We start from the raw sequence: 22,828 nt of genomic DNA, 5'->3' as shown, positions 1-22,828 counted from the left end.
ATAAACTTCATTTCACTTCTCAAATATCACTGTGTATGTCTCCTATATGATATATTTAACTGATTTTTTTTATCCTAACAACCAATGATTTATAAAGGAAAATCATGAAAATTAACAAGGCTGCCCAAACTTTCGCATCCCACTGTATATGATGCAAACAAGAGCTGTGTGTCATTTTCTTGGACACATTCTTTGAGACGTAATTGAACGTCTACTTCTGTAAGATGCTTGACCAGGCTTCACAGTTTGGAGGCTGCGTCCTTTTAAAGAAAACACAACACAACCCTAACACTCTTTGTGAGCTTAAAGTGAAAACAGTTTGACTTAAAATGTTACAAAGTAAACGTTTTTATTTTTAGCAGAATATTTAAAAATCTTACAGAGTGATTATAAAGAATCTTCATCATCGTCTGCAGAGACTTCATGAGACTTCTTTGATTTCACATTATCTAACTTTAAGACAAAACACTATCAAGTTTGTGTGTGTTAAAACACCTGTAAATCTGGACTCATCTGAGAAGTTGGTCTGATTGATCTGGTAATTTAAGGTTTTGGTGAGCGCCGTGTCAGCAGGTCCAGTGGCACCATGAAAGGGTTGAGGGGGGGGCAGAGCCTCTCAGTGCCCACATCAGCTGTTTTTCCATCACGGTCCATAAAGTCTGTGTGCCCTCTGTCCACATCCCCATTAGGCTCTGGACCAGTTCCATTCTGTTGTGGTTTTGGACCGGTGACCGGCTCCTTTGGGTGCGAGCGATGTGATGCTGCTTCCTGTTTGTCACTTTCTTGCTGCTTGGGCTTCAGGCCTTTAAACATTTTGGCTGCCATCTTGGAGCCAGCAGACCCCGACAGGCAGCAGTGGACCTGAAAACAGAGACAGGGCATAGCACAAAGCTGACCACAGCCACTAGGTGGCAGAATACAGGCTAATGGAAAATGCAATGCTTTCCACTGTGTCGGTTTTAAAAACATATTCTTTCATACATCTTATTATTACAAATTATTATCTTTATTATAACTATTACTATCATCATTATTACTATTACTATTATCATTATTATTATGTTTGAAATAAATCCTGTGTGTAGTTGTTGTACTTTCTAACTTTTGTATTGCATTGCCCTGAATACCTTACATATATTATATGAGAGGGAGTAGAATAGCAGTAATGAAGATTATAATAATATATAGACAACATCTATATAATAAATACAAATAACAGATGTAACACAGATAGTTGTAGTGAAAAGCTGTAGTACCTGGACAAAATGATGATGCAATTTGTTGCAGTCCAGCAGGGAGAGCTCCTCTGTAAGAGACATGAGCAGGTCCAACATGATAGCGCTCTCTACAGAACAGCAGAGCACAAACACACACTCATTACTAAACAGACCCATGTAAGGCCACTCCATTCTCAGCGTGCAGAACAACATTATGGATGGGACAACAGGCACCAGAACCTTTCAGAACGAGCTCCTGAGCACGTGGAGGAAGTCCACAAAGATGTCAAATTAAAAGGAACGCTAAGAGATGTTTTCCTACAAATAACAGCCAAGCTAAGCAGCACAGATGTTGCATCCCATCCCATCTTGTTGCTTTGCTTTCTTCTCTATGTGTGGGCAGGGGGCAACACAACATTTAGTGCTTTGCTGCCACCTCCTGGTTTGGAGGGAGGATCGCACCCTGTCAGTTTAGCAGCCTTTGGTGAAATCTAAGGTAACATACAGTATAAACATTGTTACAGCCTGAGATGATGACATAAAAAAAAAAAAGTGCAACTCACCCATGGCAGTGAGGGAACACTCTTCATCCTTGTTGAGCACACTCAGGAATTGATAGATCTTCTCAAAGTTCACCACGTTCCTCCCCCTGGGACAAGCCTTCACACGACCAAACGTGTTGGGCAGTGCCGTAGAAGAAGTGGAGGAGAAGGGAGAAGTTGGGTCTGGGAGGGAGGGGGAGGAAGGGGTACAGCTGGGAATGGGGGCAGAGGAAGAGGAGGAGTGTTTGTTAGCAGGCGATGAAGAGCATGCGGAAGGATGAGTAGCGGAGGTAGCGATGGTCTCTGAAGAAGCAGGGGTTGTCTCTGCGTTCTGCGATGATGACGGTGCTTCAGCTGGCTGTGATGTTGCAGCATGTTGCAGGGTTGCCTGGGTTACAGGATCACCGGCGCTCTGTGGGCTTGCAGTGGGCACTGTGGGCTGCCACCTAAGGGTTCCAGGCTCAGATGAAGGAATCTGGAGCTGGGTCGGAGATATTTGGAGAAGTCCATGGGCAGGACCAATGGACAGAGGAGGGGCCTTGATGATCAGGATGGGAGGGGCCACAGTGGAGGTCCCAACGCCAGAAAGTCTACCTAAGAGCAAAAGTTGTCAAGTTGTCAAGTCAAATGTGTGTGTCAGAAACATGTGTTTGGCAAAACTCAGAACTTATACTGTATATGATACTAACATGCAACATTAACGCTTCACAGACTTCAGCACCATCAACATGTATATGAGACTTATTGTTCATTGTGTTGGTGTGCGGGAGGTGCAGGCGCTCACTTGGGACTGCCAGAGGAGTGCAGGGGGGAGGGGGGCGCGTCTGTCGGTGCGTGGGGGGTCTGAAGCTCTGAGTGGGCTCACTGTAGGCCAGAGTGCGAGGCTCTGTGGACGACACCATCAGCATCTGGAAACACCAGGAAGACCACAGCGATGAGGGACCGACCAACCAACCAAACACACACAAACTCTCTCTCTCTCTCTCTGAAGACAGACAGTACCTGAGTGAAGGCCAAGGACAGAGCATGGTCCAGAGCTCCAGACACGGCAGAGGCCATGTCTGTCCACACCTCTATGGGCTTCCTGTCTTTGTTCTGCCTCCAGCTCTGAGTCTTCAGGCTGATGCTGGCTGAGGAGATCACTTTGGCCTTTAGAGCTTCAACCACAGAGACAATCTGACGCACAAAGAGACACACACGTTAGGCTCAGGAACCAGAGTGGAACCAGTTCTGTGTTGGTGGAAAGCAGGGGCTCTGGACTGGACTGGACTGGACACACCTCTGAGGCGGAGCGGGACCGCACGCATTTCCTCAGGTAGATGAAGTCAAGGTCTGCTGTAACTCCCGCAGTCTTCCCAAAGCTCCGCAGGGCACCAAGGAGCTTCATCTGATCAGCCCGCGGCCACCTGCACATCTGTTGGATCTAAACAACACAACAGAGAAAGAAACACACCTTATCCACCATTGATACAAAACAAACCTTGTTGTGTGTTGCTGCTGGTGGAGGGGACAGTATGGGCGCGCTGTCTTGCTTGTCCTCCCACACTGACCTGTCCATCCGGCGCCAAGGTCCTCTCGAACCGCTGCGGTTTCCTTCTGCTGCGTGCCGGCGGCTTCATCGGACCTCGGGATGCTAAGATGCACACAGAAGCTCACATTTGCTTTCGCCACAAAACAACAACAACAACAACAACTCCACTAAAACATCAGACCGCCTGAGTGTGACTCGAGCTCATGGAAACACCCACTGTGACGTCGCGTTTACATTTACGCGTCTTCAACGTTGTATTATTGTTTGTGACGCGCCTGCTGCGACGGCGCCCGTCTGACGTATCCACTTCCGCTGATAGATTTCACAATAAAAGAACATGTATAATTCCAGCCCCGTCAATAAAAATAATGTTGTAACACAATAAGGTTGGATCCTGCTCTGATAACACATATTTATTTGTGCGCAGTAAAGGGGTGTTATTGCTTAATTATGGTCTACAGCCGAAAAGCAGAAAAAAATACTGGTGGGACTATAACCTACGCCGCCGAGAAGCCTGGATCTCAAGCCAGCGTTTAAGACCGCTCGGCCACGTTACCTGAACGAACGGGGGGCGAACAGTACAAACGGATAGTATGGAGATAGCACACAATTTGACGGCTTTATATGATGTAGTACACACACAGACACACGCACGCACGCACGCTCGCGCTTATAAACGCTTATGTTTGTTTCTACTCTGAAAAGTTGGCAAAGCTTACCGTCAGTTTCATCACAGCTCTGTTACAGCACAAACATTCAATTTCAGCACCAACCGTAAAAACTCGCAGCCTTTCGTTGTGTGTTTTTGTACCGCAGTTTGACACGACGGTCAGGCTGTCAGTCTGTAGGTGTGTGCGTGTGCGCGCGCGTGTGTGTGTTGTGTGCAGCAGTGGTGATGGAGGATGACTCACCAGCTTCACCACGTGACTTCACGAGCCACTGCACCTATGCAACATCAACCACTCCACTCCACTCCTCCTCCATCCCTCTCTTTCAGGCTGTGCTGCATTAATGACTCGACTCGACTCGTTTTCCTGACAAGTTACAGAGTGAAAAAGACGGATCCATTTACCACCACCCCTCCTTCTGTCCCACCCCCGCCCCCTCACCTGTCCATCATATCTCCCTCCAATTTCTCAGAAAAAATCTCTCACTTGTTTTGTAATAAAATAGTTTTCTTTATTAGTTTCTTTGTTTGTAGCAAAACTCATTAACATGCGCATATTAACATCATCACTACACGATGATTAATTGCGCACATTTAGACACAGGTCTTTAATTTAATTTAATTTTTTTGTTGATGCTTGATAAAGGCAATATAAAGAAAGACGTGCACTCCACTTGTTTTTCCTTCCCCCTGTGAGACGTCAAAATAGGTGATGTCCTCACTCAGACTCCCAGGAACCTTCAGCTAAGTCCACTTCCTGTCCCTGCAGTCTCATGACAGCTTCATCTGTATGCCCAGCATGTTAGCCTAGCTTAGCACAAAGACTGTGGGCAGATGGTGACTGTTAAGCCTAGCTTAGCATTTAGGACCTTCCAACAGCATTAAAACAGATGATTCCTCAAATATCCCATCATTCCCATTTGAGGGAAAAGTTTCCATATATTGTTGGCTAACTCTTCTCTTGTTTGTTTATGCTGAATTTCAACCTCAAAGCGATGCCACACAGTGTGATCGGTGTTTGTCACCATGGCAACAACGTCATTGGAGTCATGCGCAGGATGAGTCATCAGAGCAATATGTGGCGTATATGTTTGAAATAAAACATTTTCAGAGATGATTCACAGTGGAGGTTTGTGGTGTCCGTGTGGTGTAGTTTCAGTGGATTTAGTTAAAGCGATACGTCAGTGATTTCACAAAACTGAGATTTACAAGCTGCTTATGCTGAACAAATTGTAAGAGCAAAAATACAAAGGAAAAGATAAAAGAGCAAAATTCAAGTAGTCATGTTACAAGAATAAATTGGAAATATTTGGGAAAACATTCTAAATTTTTATTTTTATTAAAGAAGAAAAAGAAAGGTTTTCCTTTTTTTCCTGTAATGTTGACATTTTTTTTGTAAAACATTGCACATTTGTACAAAAGTAAGTTCTGATTCTAAGTCCATTCAAAGACACCAAACTCAAAAACCTCAGTGACCTGTGAAATCTCCAGCGCATCACTTTAAATCTGAAGGTCATCGGTGCATTCGCTGGCCTGTGGAAAATGTCAAACATGTCTGTGGAAAACATATTTAATGAGTTTGCAAACTGGTCGTCTTCTTCTCTCCTTCAGAGGATGAGACAAAGACATTTACTCTCATTTTCCCACCAAAGTTGTGTTTATCCCTACGTTAAGACTGGAAAACTGTCCTCTGTAATGTCCTTGTCCAATCAATATGGTCGAGATGAGAAAGGAGCGTGAGAACAGAGAAATGTCAAATAACAACAATGCTTGCGGCCTTCAGTCCAACATCTGCGGTCGTTTGGTGAGGATCTGTTGGATGAATCGTTTCAGATGTTCCTGCTTCTTCTCATCACCCTGCTTTCCCATCACTCCTCCATAATAACCTCTGGGGGATGCCGCTGAGTAATAGAAGGAGCTTTGAGGGGGCGGAGTTTGTCCCATCCTGGGCAGGGAGCGTGGTTTGGAGATAGGGAAGGGGCGGAGTACCCCGTTGGGGTACCCAGGGAGGGGGTACCGGGTGTAGTACGGCCTTGGCTGCAGGATGGGGGGCAATGGGGTTCTCAGCCTGGGTTGGACCCAGTTTCTGAATCGACGTCTTGGAGGGAAATTGTAGGCGTGGCCCCGGGAACCCCCCAGGAGGGCAGGCAGGGTGAGGGGGGCCTGGGGGACATAGTAGCGGGGTTTTGGTCTGGGAGGAGGGATATGATAAACAGGATATGATAAAGGGTAGGTGAAGTACGGGGAGTAACGTGACCACCCTGACGGTGGCGGTTCAAGCCACATCTTTGGTTTGCTTTCCTTCTGAAGTTTGGGCCACATATCATGATTGGCTAACAAAGGCTTTGCAGGTTTGACCCGGTTGTCCTGTGATCTACTGGGCAGCGTGTCGAGGAACCAGGCTTTCAGGAGATTGGTGGCTGCAGACGGTTGCTTAGACACCAGGAGGCTGTTTTGATTGGTGGGAATCTGTGGTGCGGGAATTTCAGACGGCACGTCTTTCTTTTTCTTCTTCTCCACGTCATTGATGATGTCCACCACGTCGTCGGCTGGGAGGTGGAGCTTGCTGGAGATCTCGATCAGTTTGTCGATGGTCTGAGGATCGATGTCGTTGTCCACCTCTTCTTCCTCGTCTGACCGCTTGTCCTCTGCAGCGTTTGACAGAGAGGATGTGTACTTCCTGTTTGCGTTGCCCATGTATTGCAGCAGCATGTCGGAGGCAATGTCGGCCAGCTTCTCCTCCTCCATCTTGGCTCTCTGTGCCTCGGCGGCCTGCCGGCTCAGCTCCTCCTGCTCAGCTCTGGCCTGGGCCTCCTCCTCCTCTGGACTCAGCACCTCTGCGGCCAGGTCATCTGCCTCCATCTCGTCCTCCTCTAGACGCTGGAACTTGGCTACATCTTCAAACTCATCCATGAAGTTTCCTCCTCGGAACGTTGGGAAGTTCACTCCTTTCTGTGTCTCCTCCTGCCACTTCAGCTTCTTCTTCGTCACAGCATCTTCGTCTTTGAGGACGTCGTTGTAGGTGCTGTAGCCTCTGCTCGTCCTTCTGCTGGCTGTGCTCAAACTGGGAAACTCCTTCATCACAGTCTCTAGACTCCTCAGCTCCTCTGGGCTCAGCTGCTCCTCCATTTCCTCCCTGTGTGCTTCTCCTTTCTTCACCTCTGGTTTCACCTCCACAATCTGGCTTGTGGTGCGACTCTTCACCTTCTCCGTAAGCTTCTCCTCTTCATGCTGTGCCTTTTTCTTCTCCTCCTCCTCCCTCTCTCGCTCTTTGTCCTGAGCAGCGATTAGCAGCTCCAGCGCCTGCCGTCCTTCTCTATGTCCCTCTGCTTCTTTTATTCTTCTCACCTCCCTGTTCTCTGTTTTGTCCTCCTCCTCTGCCTCACTCTTCCTCTCTGTTTGTGAGCGATTTAAGGCCTCCAGTAAGACGGCCGCTAACGTTTTGGGATCCACGTCCTTAAAGAGTTCCTCCTGGAGCTCTTCGTCTTCATGTTGAAAGGATCCTTGCTCCTCTTCCCTTCTTTCCTCGCCTCTTAACAGCACCAACCCAGGAGCAGCAGGCTTGTGCGGGCCATTGCTTAGAGTGGGGGTGGACAGGTGGAGGGAGAATGCACCCACCAGGAGGACCAGGAGGGTGCGAGCACCTGAGGCACCAGGTGAGCCGATCATGGTGACTCCAAACGCTCAGATCTCCAGGAGCAGTGCAGCTGATCAGACACAGCTGAGGGAGAAACCAGAGGAGAGACATGATGAGTTTTAATTAATAATTATTGACTATTGATTGACAAAGTCACTAACAACAAAAAGCTTCCATCTTCACCCAGATTACAGAGTTTATTGAAAACATGCAGAACCCGGCAGAGGAAAAGAAAGAAATCACATATACTATTTATAATTTGTATGCACAAAATGGACAATAATTGATCTGGCCTGCGCTTGATTGGTTAAGATGATATGAAAATTGATACAGATTAATCGATCAAGTTTGATTTGGTTTGGGGATATTGTAGCTCTTCTTGCATTATGAGGCATCATTAATGTTAATCACAAAATGACAGACGTGATCATTATCTATTATCTATTATCATTGATACCCAGACCTCAATATAACCACTTTGGTTGATTTTTTACCTTTAACTATTTTATTCATTTTGGGGTATTTACTATAATTTTTCTATCTATAAATCTGTGAATCATCTATAATTATATCATCAAGATAATACATATGATATATATATATGAGTAAAATACAGCAACATATTACTCATCCTCTTTCAGATCCTACACTCAATAAATAAGTCATCTTAACACAGGAGTGTGATTGAGACTCAGGGAGTGATGTTGATGATGTTTATGATGGTGATGACGGTGGTGATGATGATGAAGGGCTAGGTAATATCAAGCATGATGTTCAGCAAGTAATTTCAACAAAAAGCAACAACACATGAACACAAACACCTCAGCTGTACTGATTTAATTATTGGTAAATATCTGTTATTATATTTTAAGTCTACTTTACAAGCACAACTGAAAAATCAAAATTAGATAAATATTAATTGACTGATGAAGAATTTACATTAATTTCATAACTGTATTGATTGATGAGTTGGACTTACTTAGGTGGCGCCTCGGGTCCCAGTTTCTGGCTGCCTTGGCGCCTGCGCCGTGCGATCAGAACCCGCCGGTTTTCAGCAGGAAGGATAGCGGCTCCGTCTCTTATACCTCCGTCTCCTCCGCACGCCATCACTGCGTCAGCATTGACGTCAACGGGCACAGATCCATTCAGAAGATTTCTCTGCAGCCCACATCAGCGTCCCCACACCTCCTTCCTCTGCTTTTATCATCGTCCCCCTCCTCTCTGATTCTGCATCACTCCCTCCTCCTCTCTCTCTCCCCCCCCCCCCCCCCTTTTTCCTCATCTGCTCTTCTTTTCTCCCCTTCCCCTTGAATGCTGTGTCCATGTGTGTGGCACGCATGTAACAAGTTTCAAGCACACAGAGATTAAAAATAAAGTTTACAGAACAACATTTAGAATAAAGTAAGAGAGAAATTACAGGTGTTTATTTTTTACAGTTCCCACATTTTCCTTTGTATTCTTGGATTTCGTACATGCATCACTTAAGAAATCACCAGAGCCATTTACATTCAGAGGTCAGCAGAGAAAAACGCATCTCATCGATGTGTGCAGACGTCACAGCTTTTCCTTAATTTTGAAAGGGGATTTCATGTCGTGTCTGTTTGCTGTGCTCGTCCGTGACCTCTTCACCTCAATGTGAGCGCGAAGCTCACAGAAGATCAAAGTGAGGCAGTAACAGTCCAGCATGAGAACAAACAAACACGTACGGTTTCTACTTGGGAGGTTAAAATGCGTAAGAAAACTCGCTTCCATCAAACTGCAGGAGTAAAGGGTAAATCCACCAGGGGGCGACGTCGGCAATGCCAAGTGTCAGCGACGACGACAGATCGGATCGCCGTGCTATGCTTAAGTTATGAAAGCCAAACACCACGTGGACGTTCCTTAATTCCGTAGAGCTCTGTAGAGTAGGTGTACATGTCAAACAAACACACCGGCCCGATTGTTGACATAATCCATTATTGGTTTTATTTATCAGTAACTATGGGTGGCTGAATGGAGTTGGGTTCAAGTATACGTTGTTCCATTATATATAATGATCTATTGGTGTTGATCTCTGTCAGTGTGAACACAGTGTGATGCTTAATCGCCGGATGACAACACGGATTACATGTGTGAATACTCAAACGCAGATTTGTCTCAATAATGTGTTAACGAATGCTTCCATTGATTAAATGGCAGTGTAATGAAGTTTAAAGTGTCTTATGGGTGCCACAGCGCCCCCTGCTGTGCACGTACCGCGTCAATGAGCAGGCACAGACGAGCATTGCTGTTTGGATGATTCCTTAGCATAAATTAATTACATTTCTTCTTTTACAACTTATGCCTATGCCGACATTGTTGTACGCCATCACAAATGATCTGAACTCAATAGCTCCACTGAGTGGTTTGCCCTTTTCATGGGGCAAAGCTGGAAAACTCATAAAACTTTAAACTTTGCCCGCTCAGGAATTCCTTCTTCCAATTTCCATCATTGCATTTTAATAACATTCTTCGTGAAATGACTACGTACTCTCAGCACTATTTACTGTTGCTGCAGCTCAGCTACGTTTACATAAAAGGTCTCACTATAGTCCACAGAGGAACAGAGAACGTCGCCACACCAAAACGTTCTGATGCCTTTGACGACGCTTTGAGGAGCCCTACTGTGTTCGCTCAGAGACTTGATTTATTGTACTTACATCTTTATAAGTTAAAGCTGATCACACATGGCATGCTGTGCTGCTGTGGACATGTACCGTGACCTGTAGTTGACCAGTGATGAGCAGGTACAGAGATGCAGGCACACATGGAGCTTCAGAAGACAAACTGGTTTGGGGCCGATCACTCTGATAACTATTATTGGTCCTGAAGATGGGAGACGTCATCCAGGTGTCACTCTGCTCATAACATTGACCTGTCTGATTAATTCACAGCGTTCTGCTTTAGTCATCTGCGTTTTGTGCAATTTGAAGAATTGAAAAAGTTTTAGAAAAACCCTCAAATATCAGAAAAATATTTGGTTCGAGGTGGATTCTGTGGCAGGCTGATGATTCATAAAACTATGATGTAAACAGACTTAGCGACTTGATGCTTACACAGAGGAAACGCGCGACAAACCGTGACGTCACTCACAGAGCGTCGCTTCAGTCACACTGTGATGTTTACACTTAGCTTTAACGCACAGAGCCAGCAGCTATCTAAACTCACCACAAGGCAAAGACAGCACGCACACACACACACACACACACACACACACACACACACACACACACACACACACACACACACACACACACACACACACACACACACACACACACACACACACACACACACACACACACACACACACACACACACACACACACACACACACACACACACACACACACACGTCAGAGATTAACGGGGCTCCTCTTCCTTTCCTATTTGTGCAAGTCCATTTCGAGGGCAGCAGGTAGTAAGAACCCCCCACTTCATGTACCGCTCCTCCCCCATCACTTAGTGTCCAGTCTGCGAGGGCGGAGCCAAAGGCTACGCCAGACCCATCTCCTCCAACACACTCCGCGGCGACTCGTCTTCCTGCAGAACAAACACACCAGGTTACTGCTAGATCGCACACACACACGCACGCACACACGCACGCACGCACGCACACACACACACACACAACCTCCTGCAGCAGGTCAGCTTGTTCGATGGCCTTGAGGACGCTCTTCTTAGACGTGTCCTGGATCTCTCCTCCCATCAAGAACTCGTCCAGGATGAAGTACGCCTTCTCAAAGTTAAAGATGATGTCCAGCTCACACACCTGTGGCAGATCATCACAGTTCCAGGAGGTCAAGTCAGACATGTTCCTGTCAGCACGCTTTGTGGATAACAGACCACAAAGAACTCTTCATCACCATCTTCTATCTAATGTACGCTGACGCCAATCACCAATAAATGACCAGTGATATAATGCTTAACCAACGAGAGCCCAGAGTGATCTGTCAGTTAAAACGCCCTACAGCATGATGGGAAATCTGATAAATGACTAAACGACATGTAATAAACTCACACGGTCTCCAGATGGTTCTCAGCACTGCACATCTCCCATCAGCCCCTGCTGTGCCCACACCTGACTGGCTGAGAGAAAGACTTACACTGCCAAAGTATTTATCCAGCAGCTCGACGAAGCGATGGATGACCTCCAGTGTGATCAGCTCGTTGTCCTGCTCTTCTATCGCGCAGCAGAAATACAGGCTAGCGTACCTGCACACACACAAGAACACACACACGCTCACACAAAACGCTTCATGTAAATCTCAAGTGATTACAACGCGCGCGTTTGACCGCTTTCCCCCATCTTTAATTGTTGAGGGGTCACATTTGTTTGCATTCCTGACCCATGTGTGACATCACTGTTAGCACAGAACGCTCTGGTGTGTAAATGTTGACATGTCGAATAGGAAAGGTAAACAGAGTGATGGGATGTGACCACATGGTTGAGCAATGATACAACACATTACCATTTAGCTCCCTTGGAACCTGAAAGTCCCCTTAATCCTCTGGTGTGTCATTTACTTTACAGTCATCGCGATCATTGATGTTTTAGAGCACGGGTGTCAGATTTGGCCCGCAGTGTAATTATATTTGGCCCGCGAGATAATATCAAATGTCTATTAGAGCTGGCCCGCCGGTATATAGCGCATGCCCTAATACTACACATCCCAGAATGCTCTGCTAGTGCGTTCTGTGTGACATCACGAGCCATCTCAATGTGCTCAACCTGCAGCGTCAGGGGCGGGGGCTGTGGCATCATAGACATGCACGCTGAGGTGAGGGCTTTTCAAACCCAGTTGTGCCTGTGGGAGACTCGGATGCTGCAAGGAAACTTGGGCCATTTCCTGTGCTGCCAAAGCATGAAAGAGCAGATCTCTATCTCCGTGTTGCACAGTTTGCTGAATAACTCCACGGACTCAGCGCCGAGTTTACCCGACGATTTGTCGACTTTCGTGGAATGCGCACCAACCAACCTGCAAATGGAGCTGATTGAGGTCAAAGTATGACTGTTTTCCTCGTTTCGTCCCCGATAATTCCCTGACTCCGTTCCCCAGCTGCTCAAACGCTCTCTATGTTCGGCAGCACATATCTATGTGCATCAGAGTAAATCAGAGTGTAGCAAACTGAGCCTTTCTTTATGCACTTTAGTCTCATTACTCCAAAACATGGACTTTGTTATTCTATGAAAAAAAGGTTCCCATTGAAAATTAACTTGAAAGGTTACAGATAGAGAGGCATAAAAAATATTCTTTAATTTATTTAAATAAAAATGAGAAACGAATGCCACTGCCAAAATCCATTCCTCATGTGTTTCAGATAAGAGATAAGATAAGATAATCCTTTATTCGTCCCACAACAGGGAAATTCACGTTACAGCAGCAAAGTGGATAGTGCAAAGCAATAAAGGGCAATAAGATAAAATAAGAGCGTTTTTATAATATTAAGCTGTACTTGTTCCAGACTTAATGTTTAAGCTAAATTTAAGTATGTTTCCATATGAAAAAGTCATCATATATCTGAATATCTTTTTCATGAAATATGGAGTCTGGCCCGCAACTTAGTCCCAGTTTTTTATTTAGGCCCACTGTGTCTTTGAGTTTGACTCCCCTGTTTTTAGAGCCATCTGAATGTAAAGTGATGATTGGCAGCACCAGAGCTCTAAGGAACAATCAATCTATATATATACATATATATATATATATATATATATATATATATAGATATAACACGGGTTGCTTCGACAAAGACAAGGTATTACATGAGTTGCCGACTGCCAGAACAGGTCACATTTTACCAGGTGACCTGAAAGTGTTGTAAGCTTGAGCGTTTTACCTTTTATAGACGATTTTCAGGTCTCTCCATTCCAGGAAGCTGCACATCTTGGGTTTGCGTGCAAGTACGATCTGCATCAGCTCCCTTACCATCTTCTTCTTGTCTCGCTCGGCCGTGGCCGTGTACCATTTCTGCAGCCGCAGCTTCCCCTGACGGCTGAACAACAGCATGAAGCGCATCTAGAGCACACACACACGCAAACACGCACAGCACAAAGCTTACATTAGAATGGTACAACACCAGTGTCACTTTAGTTACTAAGGGCCCCCTACATTCACCGCGCTTATAAAACTTCATACTTATGGTTGTTTCATTAAAAAGTAAGCAAAGTTTGATATGTTTATTTATGTGGAAACGGCAGATACAGAAGGTTTTAGATTGTGTCCTTCGTGTGAAAAAGGAACATAAGGCTACTTCCAGTTCTAAACTTTACAAACAATTAAAACAATGGTAACAGAACAAATACAACAAGTAGAGATGAAGTTTATCCTGAGTGACTGCGTCCAAACAACTCTGTAAAATCAGCCTGAAGTCAATCATCAACATGGTTCTCTCTCACACACACGCACGCACGCACGCACACACACACACACACACACACACACACACACACACACACACACACACACACACACACACACACACACACACACACACACACACACACACACACACACACACACACACACACACACAGAAATAACAGCAAACCTTCATGTTTACTCTTGCACTCTCCCGCAGTCGGGTGTATGGAGGTGTGGTTCCTATTTGCTTTACAGCAGCAGGATGTACACAATGAACACATTTACATAAAAAAACCCTACAGGCGGATTGATACGACACAGACTCGGTCTCATGTATAACCTTCACCTAGTTCCAAAAACTCATAATCCACTCTAAAGTTTGCTCAAATATACACAAAGTACTTAGTCTGGTCCAAAAGGTCACGCTCAGGTCAACACATGGTATATATGAGAGAGTAGAAGTGACTCAGGCTCAGCTCTGTCAGGCCGGGTCAGGCTTACAATGAACATGTGGAACTGATCAGGCTCAGATTCATCCCACTATGATATGTGTTGGCTGCTGTTGGGGATGCTGACAGCACTCTTGGGTTACAGAACATTAGTGCCCTTAAACACTTGTTTTCGTGTCGTAAGTGTGAAGTTTACAGAATACAAAAATACATAATTTATCCACTAGGTGTCACTCGTCTAATGTGAACTGTTAAACGAGGCTTTCTTAACCAAACATTTGACTGAAAAGCCTCCGCGCCTCTGTTCATCACTGCCCCGTCAGAGCGTCTCTCCTCATGGTCTCCGTTAATACGCGAGTACCGGTGCTGCCGCGCGGCCTGTTAGCTGGCAGGCCAGTGAGGCCACCAGTTAGCTAACCGTGCTCAGGTGCAGCAGCAGGTGAACTTCCTGGAAGCATACACCTTGTTAGCATTAGCTTAGCAGCCAGGTCGCTAAAAGGGTGTGGGACAAACTCACCATCCTGCCCTCTTCGTTTTCAGCCCCGCAGCCGTTAAACGCTCTGCTTCTGTCCGCTGCTTCAAAGTGTAAGGGCCAAAGAGTTAGTAACGCTCCATGACTGTGTCACAGCAAACACCGCCACAGCTCTTCCTCTTCCTCTTCCGCCTCCTGCAGAGCTTGCGCAGAAATACAGTAAATGCCCCGGGTCAGGTCTGTCAGGCGACCTGCTACGTCATCGTCAAACTGCTGCAAACATATGATCATTTCTTTCCATGACGTTTGTGCTTCATTTACCACATACGAAGCTGCTCTTTAGCATCCGGGTACTACACCGCAACATAAAGGTTTATCAAAGAGTTTTCGTCTTTTTCAAGTTAACAATACAAAAAAGACCACGAAAAGGGCGAAATAAATTTGCATTTAGTAATAATAATAATAATAATAATAATAATAATAATACATTCGTTTCTTCCTTTATCAAATATATTAAATCCTTATTATCCTGATGTATATCATTATTCTTAATTTATTATTTTTATAGACGTTTTTACTCTCACTCCTTCTTAAATTTTGATCTATTTTTAGCATTCTACTAGCGTGTCCAGTCCGACCCTGTTATTCTGTGCAGATAATAGATTGAACCTTGAATCTTGTGTACGTGTATTTTCTCTCTCTCTCTTATGTTATGAGGCTCATCTCCATCATGAAGCGTGTTCTACATGGACACTAGAGGTCAGTGTTCACCATAAAGCAATCAATTCAACACAACAAGCAGCTTTGTAAAAACACTTTCATTTCAATAAATATCAGTACAGCAAAAATACAAATATAACTTCACAAAAATAAAGCAATTACAAAATAAGATGTTGTGGTCAACATTTTACAAAAGATAAAAATATTTCTTGGTATCAGTGAGTCTGTTCATTTTATTTGCTTGCGTCCTGTCAACCATCATTGATATAAATAAACAAATAGAGGTGAGTGTTTGTCCTCAGGCTGTCCATGTCCTCCCTTTAAGCACTTCAGGAGTGTGTGGGTATGTGTGTAAGCAGCAGTAGTTTCCAGTGTAATGATGAGTTTGTGTGTGTGTGTGTGTGTGTGTGTGTGTGTGTGTTTGTGTCAGTGATGCTGAGGATGGTTCAGCTGACCCATGAACAGAACTGCACCTGCGCAGAGGAAGACAATTGTAAACATATTTAAAGCTTGAACACACATCCGATGATCCTCAGAATGCAGCTGAGAGGGAAACATTCCACACCTTTTCATGTCTTATTTTGTGACTAATTCATTCAAAGGTCATTTTTTACCCAGCTTCACAGTTTAGGAATCTTCATATTTCAACTCATTGTCAACGTCATTCATTTGACAAGTTTTTAACTGAGAACTCAAACTGAACTGATTGTGAAAGGGTATTTACTGAAATTGTGTTTTATCATTTAACAGACATAAGCGATTAATAGTTTGTTACCTGTGTGTTTGTGCTGGATGAGGAAGAGGAAGGGTCGGTCCAGGTTGAGCTCGTCCACCGCCATACGCGAGTACATCACTGCGGCTAACAAACAACCAGTCACTATCAATTCTGTGTGTGTGTGTCTGAGCGTGTGTTAGCGTGTATGTGAATTGGTGTATACCTGTTGCTGCTGATCCCTTGGTTCCGTGCTCGTTGACCTCTATCTTGACCTTCTGCAGTACTTTGGACACACAGAGTCTCTCGTCAGCTGTAGGAGAAAAACACGGACACTGCTAACAAACACTGCTCACACGAAAGCACCAATGATCCTGCGACCTCCCTCAACTCGCTTACCGCTAATGCGTCTGAAGTCAGCTGTAGCCAGGTTAAACATGTCTGCCAGACCAAGGTCATAGAGCGCTGGCTTTAGATCCACCTCAGAGCTCAGGGTGAACCTGCACAACAAACAAACAAATACTTGTTTATGTTTTTTTCTTGGCAGCAGTGTCTGGCACTCATGTACTCTTTCACTCACATCTTTCCCAAAATATTGTGACTTTATTTCCCAATACTCCATTGTGCTTTTGTCAACATAGTGGAGTCATATTCCATTTTAGATATATAAATGTAATTATTTGTGAAAGTATAAATACATCTCCAAAGTCCAAATTCAACCCAAACCTAATGAAGTACTGTCAGAGCTCCTCACCGTGGGACGCCCAGCTGCCTCCTCACACTCCTCATCTCTGCCCTCCACTGACTGATCCTCTGGCTGCTCACGTCTGCACTGAGCGTGCTCAGTGGCACTTCAGGCTCAAACGGAGACACCAGGAGCATGCTCAGTGAGTCGCCTTCATACGGCACCTCAATGACGTCGTAGTCCACACCATCTGCTGTCACAAACTCGCCTGTTGAAAGAGATGAAAATGACTGAAATGTTCCTTATAACAGGGAATGGTTTGTAACTGTGATTCATTTAATTTAATTGTATTTATCATTTAGTTTACATGAATTGAGAAATTTAAAAAAATAAGCGGGTACACATGTGGGACCACTGTGTGTTGAGATAAGGGTTAACGTGTTACCGTAGTTGAAACGGCTGGTGAGCCTCATCATGTGCACTGGCACAGTGCTGCCGTTGGCGGTGTGAAAGATCCTCTCCTGCGTTAGTTTGGGGTCAAAGGGCACCTTCCATAAGGCCTGAAAGTGCAGGGCGTTAAGGAAGACCAGCCGGGTCTTATCTGTCAGGGACCCAGACGTTAATAATTCAGGAATGGTGCCTACAGAGGAGACCAAAGGAAAAACATTCTGATCAGTGTGGGTCTAGTTTAGAGCTGAGATACGTGCAAGTCAGGAGTTGGGGGTCAATAACAAAGTTGTGTTGTTGTCAGGTTGTGCTGGGTACCTGCGGTGTGGTCTGAGACCCAGGCGTTGATAACGCTGAGTGCCTGCTCTGGTCTTGTGAAGTCCACCTGGTGAGGATGAGTCTGGAAGGCCTTGGCCAGGCCACGCCGGTATCCTTTCTCCAAGCTCATCTTCCTCTCCACCATCACCCCACTGGCCATCTCCACGCCGTCCTCACTGGACAGTTCACGCTGTAGGAGGCGCAGCTGGCGAGAAATCCCACGCACTGCCGGAACATTCATATGGATATTTATTTATATTTATAACGCTTTATAGGTACAGACCAAAATCGGGTAGGTGTGTAAGGTTTGAGGGTAGGAAGGTGGGTACATCCCACAAAGATCTTTGAGGTCTGGCATTGTGTGAGCATGTGTGTGCGCTGACCTTGCAGAGAAAAGCCCATGGTGGCCATTAAAGCCTTGCGTGTGCTTCCAGCGGCGCCGAGCTGAGCCATACCAAGCACCAAACTAGCGCCATAAGGAGACAAGGCCAGGTTCCTGTCCAGAGAGTGCTGAGCCAGCTGGGAGAAGAGCTTCAGGCCAAAGTCTGTCTGTTTGTCCTGCAGGGAAGCCAGCGCCCATCTGTTCACAGCCAGCAGCAGGAAAACGTACATGCAGAGCATCCTGGGAATCAGACAAGGAGATATGCTCAAAGTGATTTGATGGAATGAATCCCTGAAGGTTGCAGGTTCCTACCAACACTAACATTTATACTACTACACATTTATTTACACATTTGCCCTCACAGGGCGGCAGTAGCTCAGTCCATGGGGGACTCAGCTGGGAACCGGTGGGTCGCTGGTTCAAGCCCCTGTGTGGACCAAGAAAGTGGACTAGCAGCTGCTGAGATGCCAGTTGCCTCCAGGGTGCTGCAAGGTGCCTGTGAGCAAGGCACCAAACCCCCACTGAACCCCAACTGTTCCAGGGGCACTGTAGAATGGCTGCCCTGCACCCTCTCTGTAATGCATGTGTTTGTGTGTGTGATATGTAAGAGGGTGCGAGACAAATTTCAATTGCATGTGATTTGATTGTAAATTGCATTTAATATGACAAATAAAGAATCTTAATCTTATACTCTGTTGCAGCTACACGGCCATATTTGTTCAAACTCTGAAAGATATTCTTTCAAAAGAGGCAAAGAAAGGTTTCTGGGAAATGTCTAAGAAGGAAACACTCCGATTAACTATAGTAACATTTACACTGAGCTGCATTTTGTGGAATTTTAAGTTATACTCTTAAGTCACACTTAAGTTAAACTCCGTGTGTAATGTGTCTCCCCTGTCTGTCTGTCTGTCTGAGTTTGGTTCTTTTTAGAGGCTGAGATGTGTGGTTTGTGGTTCTGCCCAACCCACACACACTTGTTAGCAACGATGAGGTCATGTGAAGCCGCCTGAATGAGTTTCCTGTGCTTTTACTTCACATTGACACATCCCCCCTGCCCTCCTGTTTGCTGTCTGACTCTGTCTGACTCTGTGTGTAAAACAAATTGAGATCAAACATTCCACTAACAGGCCCAAATCTCGTCTGGCCACAAGTGCCCCAAATTAATATTTCAGGTCATCGTCATCAGTGAGATGGATGATGAATTTTAAGTTGAAAAAATTAACTTGATGTATCATGTTAACACTCAGATTTCAGAAAAACACTCAAACATCTCAACAAAGTTTTTGTTCTCACGTGATGACAGCCTGTACTTCCTTCACTCAAATCAATTTTCACATTTCGCGTAAAACTGGACTGAGACGAAAAAGGAAGAGACACAGCTGGACACAAAAAGTCCATCCTGCTGCCTCACAGACAGAACATTGGAAACTCTGCATCTGCTCTCTGGTGTGTGAAAGTGAGCCTGACTCCTCACACATATGCGATAAAATCCATCAGTCACTGCAAACAGCCCGCTGCTGCTGTCAGAATCAAGGGTTAACCTCCGCTGCCTTAGCCAAGGAGCTCACACCCATCTCACTAACTGTTAGCTTCAGGTTCATCACTTTGCACTGTAACAATGACCTGTTACCGCTTAACACACACAGCATCCTCTGTCTCAGCAGTAAAAAGCATGTGACAAAAACAAACAACAGTTTGTGTGTGTGCTCTTACCTTGTGTTTGAAGTGTAGCAGATGTGGCAGTGTTGTCTGTCTCTCTGTCTCTCTTAGTCTCTCTTTCTTTCTCTGTCTGAGATTGTTTCTTTTTATAGGTTTGGATGTGTGCTTTGTGGCTCCGCCCCCACCCACTGTGCTCCGCCCCCACCCACCCAGTTGTTAGCGACGGTGAGGTCATCCAACACCGTCTGAAGGAGCGTCCTATGATTTCGCTACTCAATGACACATCCCCCCTCCCCTCTATGTGCCGTCTGACTCTGTGCATGTGTGTGTGTGTCTGCGTCAGTCTGTGTATGTCTGTAAATCAAATTCTTATCAAATATGCCATCGACACGCCCAAACCTGCACCAGGGTTGAATGTTTTTGTCTGCCCCCAGGGACCAACAGTTTCACAAAGTCAGGCCATCGTCATGAGACCAGCAAAACACACACACAACGTCCATATAGAACACACACATCGTCCATATGGAATACAAATACACAACGTGTGTACAGGAAGGAACAGTGAGATAAATCTCGTATGGCCCATGGCGAAGTGTGTGTGCTAAATATATCTTTGCTGAATGTTCCACTCCGTGTGACTAGTCAACATTCCACACGTCCCACACTCAGCCGGAATTTGCTCACTTTTCCCAAAGATTCACAGGAATCCACTCTGAACTTAGGAAAAAGAAGGAAAACATTTGTCTTCGACCAAAAATGGAAACAACTCAAGTAGTTGGAGTGATGATGGAGTTTTGAACTTTTGATCCATTGGTGACAGTTAATATTAAGACTATAGATCAATTTAGCACCACTTTAAGGCATTTTAATGTACATGTTAATAACTATATAATTTAGAATTTCTTTGTACTGAAGAAGAAAATAAATTCTTGAAATCTATTGTTGACCTTACATTTTGATAAGAATGACTTGGAAGTCTTAAAATTTGCTTGTTTATTGATACATTTGGACAAAATGAGTGTAGATTTTCTTTCTCTGTTAAGATGTCGAGGCTTTTACTCTGAAACTTTGATCCATCAGTTTAATATATTAATCATAGAAACAAAACAATACATTTTTGTGATGTTTAAGTTGTGAGTGATACTGACTTTGGATTCCTCATTTAAATACAATAAAAGTGGAGCTGAAATTAAGTTTTGTATTGACATCAAAACCCTTTATTTGTCACAGAAAAATACATACAAATATCAGTAGAACAAAGCATTACATATAATTGTTTGGTGGGGAAAAGCAATGGTCTGTGGGAAATACAGGGCCGGGTCGGTCCTGGTAAGTGGTCGCGGTCGAGCGTCTGTGACAACAGCGGTCTGAAATGCAACCTTACAGGGCCGCAGCCAGACACTCCCAGGATCCTCGTGTCGCCTTTGATGTCGCTGTTATAAAAATCATTCATGGCCTCATTGCGTCTTTACTATTAATTGGCTCGTTAAGTCATTTTACAGAACTTTGTTGACCACATCAGTTCACGGCCACGCCTTACATCATTCTGACAGCCTGCGTATAACAAGACGCTTTTCCAAAGGGCGCTTATGAATATCGGCAGCTTAATATTAGTTCAGCTTCTTTCACAAACAGAAAGGTTGTTGTTTTTTGTCCCCGCACGGTGGGATATGTTCAATTCATCCTGCAGCATAAATACAACATGTGACTCCACATATGTATGACATGCAGCAACACACACTCCATATATACAATGACTTCACTCACCAATCACAAGCTCCGCCTCCTTACACTGACATGTATATTTCTACACTAATGTAATGTTTCATATGTATATTACATATTTTTTAACCATTCAATCTTTACATAGCAGGTTGTTTTCCTCTATGTTCATTGGAATCATTTTGCAATGTGGGAAAACCGGAGCGCCCGGCGAAAACCCACAGTGTGGTGCAGGTGGGATCACGCGGCGCATGGTAAGAAGGCATCAGTGGGATCTAAGGGTGCCAGCGGGGTAGACTCAGGTTGTGCGAGGCAGCAGCAGTGATGTTTGGAAGGATGAATGTTGGAGTTCTACGTGTCGAGTTTGACCCCTTGAAGACCTGCAGCATACGTCGATGGTGATTCGATCCAGTGCTCTTTGAAACGTCCTTGCGACTGCAAACACGAGAGGGAGTCAAGGTGGAGTCAGGCGGCATTGGCAGCGGAGGGGTAATGGTACGATGGATTACGATAGGCGTCGGGGTGCAAGACGGCAAATTGAGGTCCTCCATGTTGGGCGACCACGAGACATAGCCTGAGACCTCAGGAGACCTCCAAGTGACGCAGCGCTTCGGTATGTTGACATGTCGCTCCTTCAGTCCCTCAAAATCACTACGTCCCTGTGCTCGTAAATAATCAGGTATCTTATAATTCATTTCTTTGTTAACGTTTCCATGCCACAAACCATGACCCAGCTCAGTGCCACAACTCTTGTGTTTCTTTAAGAATAAACGCATTGGTGTGGTGTCCACCTGCTTCTCTTCAGCTAACTTGAACTTTTCTGCGACATACTCCTGGAAACGATGATCGTAATTGCTCCAAAAGTCTTTGTCCATTTCTAACTTCTCCTTCTCTATTTGGTGCACCTCCTCCTGTGTGGCGCTTTTCTCAGCTATTACCTTTTTGTTGAAATTGTGGCATACCTGAGCCTTGTCTTTTTCGACGTCTTTCCTGTGTTGTTCTTTCTCCAGATACAGTTTGTTGGCGTTCATGTGTTCCATGAGCGAAGCTTTGCTTTCCTGCTCTGCTGCATTGAGCGTTTCGGCTTTTGCCTTTTCCACAGACTTTCTGTAAGCAGAGATGGAGCGAATCCTTGCATCCCTGTGCTGCTTTTCCCTGTCGTATCTTTGCTCATCATTCTGGAGTTGCTGCTTTGCCGACACCTCAGCCCTCACCAGTTCTTCTGCCCGTTTGACGTTTATGTCTTCAACTTCTTTCTGCAGGATGACTGCCACCTTCATTGAGGTGT

At 45.1% G+C, this 22,828-nt stretch overlaps 4 protein-coding genes across 6 annotated transcripts; all 4 read right to left on the bottom strand.

Annotated features, from left to right (window-relative positions):
• Positions 1-151: 151 nt before the first annotated feature.
• snapc2 (small nuclear RNA activating complex, polypeptide 2) lies at positions 152-4,141 on the bottom strand. 2 transcript variants are annotated; one of them, XM_076144498.1, is made up of 8 exons: positions 4,010-4,141; positions 3,310-3,392; positions 3,039-3,182; positions 2,762-2,935; positions 2,544-2,667; positions 1,781-2,353; positions 1,257-1,345; positions 152-861 (listed from the first exon to the last, which is right to left on the bottom strand). In XM_076144498.1, exons 2-8 carry the CDS (start codon positions 3,376-3,378, stop codon positions 544-546), a joined length of 1,491 nt encoding a protein of 496 aa, XP_076000613.1. In that variant the 5' UTR covers positions 3,379-3,392; positions 4,010-4,141; the 3' UTR covers positions 152-543. The 2 variants fall into 2 exon arrangements, with proteins under 2 accessions (XP_076000613.1, XP_076000543.1); XM_076144428.1 differs by lacking the exon at positions 4,010-4,141 and having other exon boundaries at positions 3,310-3,563.
• A 1,195-nt stretch (positions 4,142-5,336) lies between these two features.
• On the bottom strand, positions 5,337-8,797 carry vgf (VGF nerve growth factor inducible). The gene is made up of 2 exons (XM_076158515.1): positions 8,574-8,797; positions 5,337-7,678 (listed from the first exon to the last, which is right to left on the bottom strand). The coding sequence occupies exon 2, from the start codon at positions 7,624-7,626 to the stop codon at positions 5,737-5,739; it is 1,890 nt and encodes a 629-aa protein (XP_076014630.1). The 5' UTR covers positions 7,627-7,678; positions 8,574-8,797; the 3' UTR covers positions 5,337-5,736.
• A 239-nt stretch (positions 8,798-9,036) lies between these two features.
• On the bottom strand, positions 9,037-15,139 carry ap1s1 (adaptor related protein complex 1 subunit sigma 1). Of its 2 annotated transcripts, XM_076144406.1 has the most exons (5): positions 14,941-15,114; positions 13,451-13,629; positions 11,719-11,827; positions 11,247-11,384; positions 9,037-11,155 (listed from the first exon to the last, which is right to left on the bottom strand). In XM_076144406.1, exons 1-5 carry the CDS (start codon positions 14,941-14,943, stop codon positions 11,108-11,110), a joined length of 477 nt encoding a protein of 158 aa, XP_076000521.1. In that variant the 5' UTR covers positions 14,944-15,114; the 3' UTR covers positions 9,037-11,107. The 2 variants fall into 2 exon arrangements, with proteins under 2 accessions (XP_076000521.1, XP_076000530.1); XM_076144415.1 differs by lacking the exon at positions 9,037-11,155 and having other exon boundaries at positions 11,294-11,384; positions 11,634-11,827; positions 14,941-15,139.
• Positions 15,140-15,698: 559 nt separating this feature from the next.
• On the bottom strand, positions 15,699-19,951 carry serpine1 (serpin peptidase inhibitor, clade E (nexin, plasminogen activator inhibitor type 1), member 1). Its single transcript, XM_076144294.1, has 9 exons — positions 19,873-19,951; positions 18,161-18,399; positions 17,778-18,002; positions 17,458-17,652; positions 17,082-17,280; positions 16,727-16,827; positions 16,554-16,640; positions 16,391-16,474; positions 15,699-16,088 (listed from the first exon to the last, which is right to left on the bottom strand). The coding sequence occupies exons 2-9, from the start codon at positions 18,396-18,398 to the stop codon at positions 16,042-16,044; spliced, it is 1,176 nt and encodes a 391-aa protein (XP_076000409.1). The 5' UTR covers position 18,399; positions 19,873-19,951; the 3' UTR covers positions 15,699-16,041.
• Between the last annotated feature and the right edge of the window lie 2,877 nt (positions 19,952-22,828).

Source organism: Genypterus blacodes, unplaced genomic scaffold (genome assembly GCF_046128005.1).
Source record: "Genypterus blacodes isolate CSIRO-AG114 ecotype Tasmania unplaced genomic scaffold, CSIRO-AGI_Gbla_v1 ptg000002l_1, whole genome shotgun sequence".
Taxonomy (NCBI): Eukaryota; Metazoa; Chordata; class Actinopteri; order Ophidiiformes; family Ophidiidae; genus Genypterus; species Genypterus blacodes.
The sequence above is the reverse complement of the archived record's forward strand: the minus strand, read 5'-3'. Positions and strand labels throughout refer to the sequence as shown.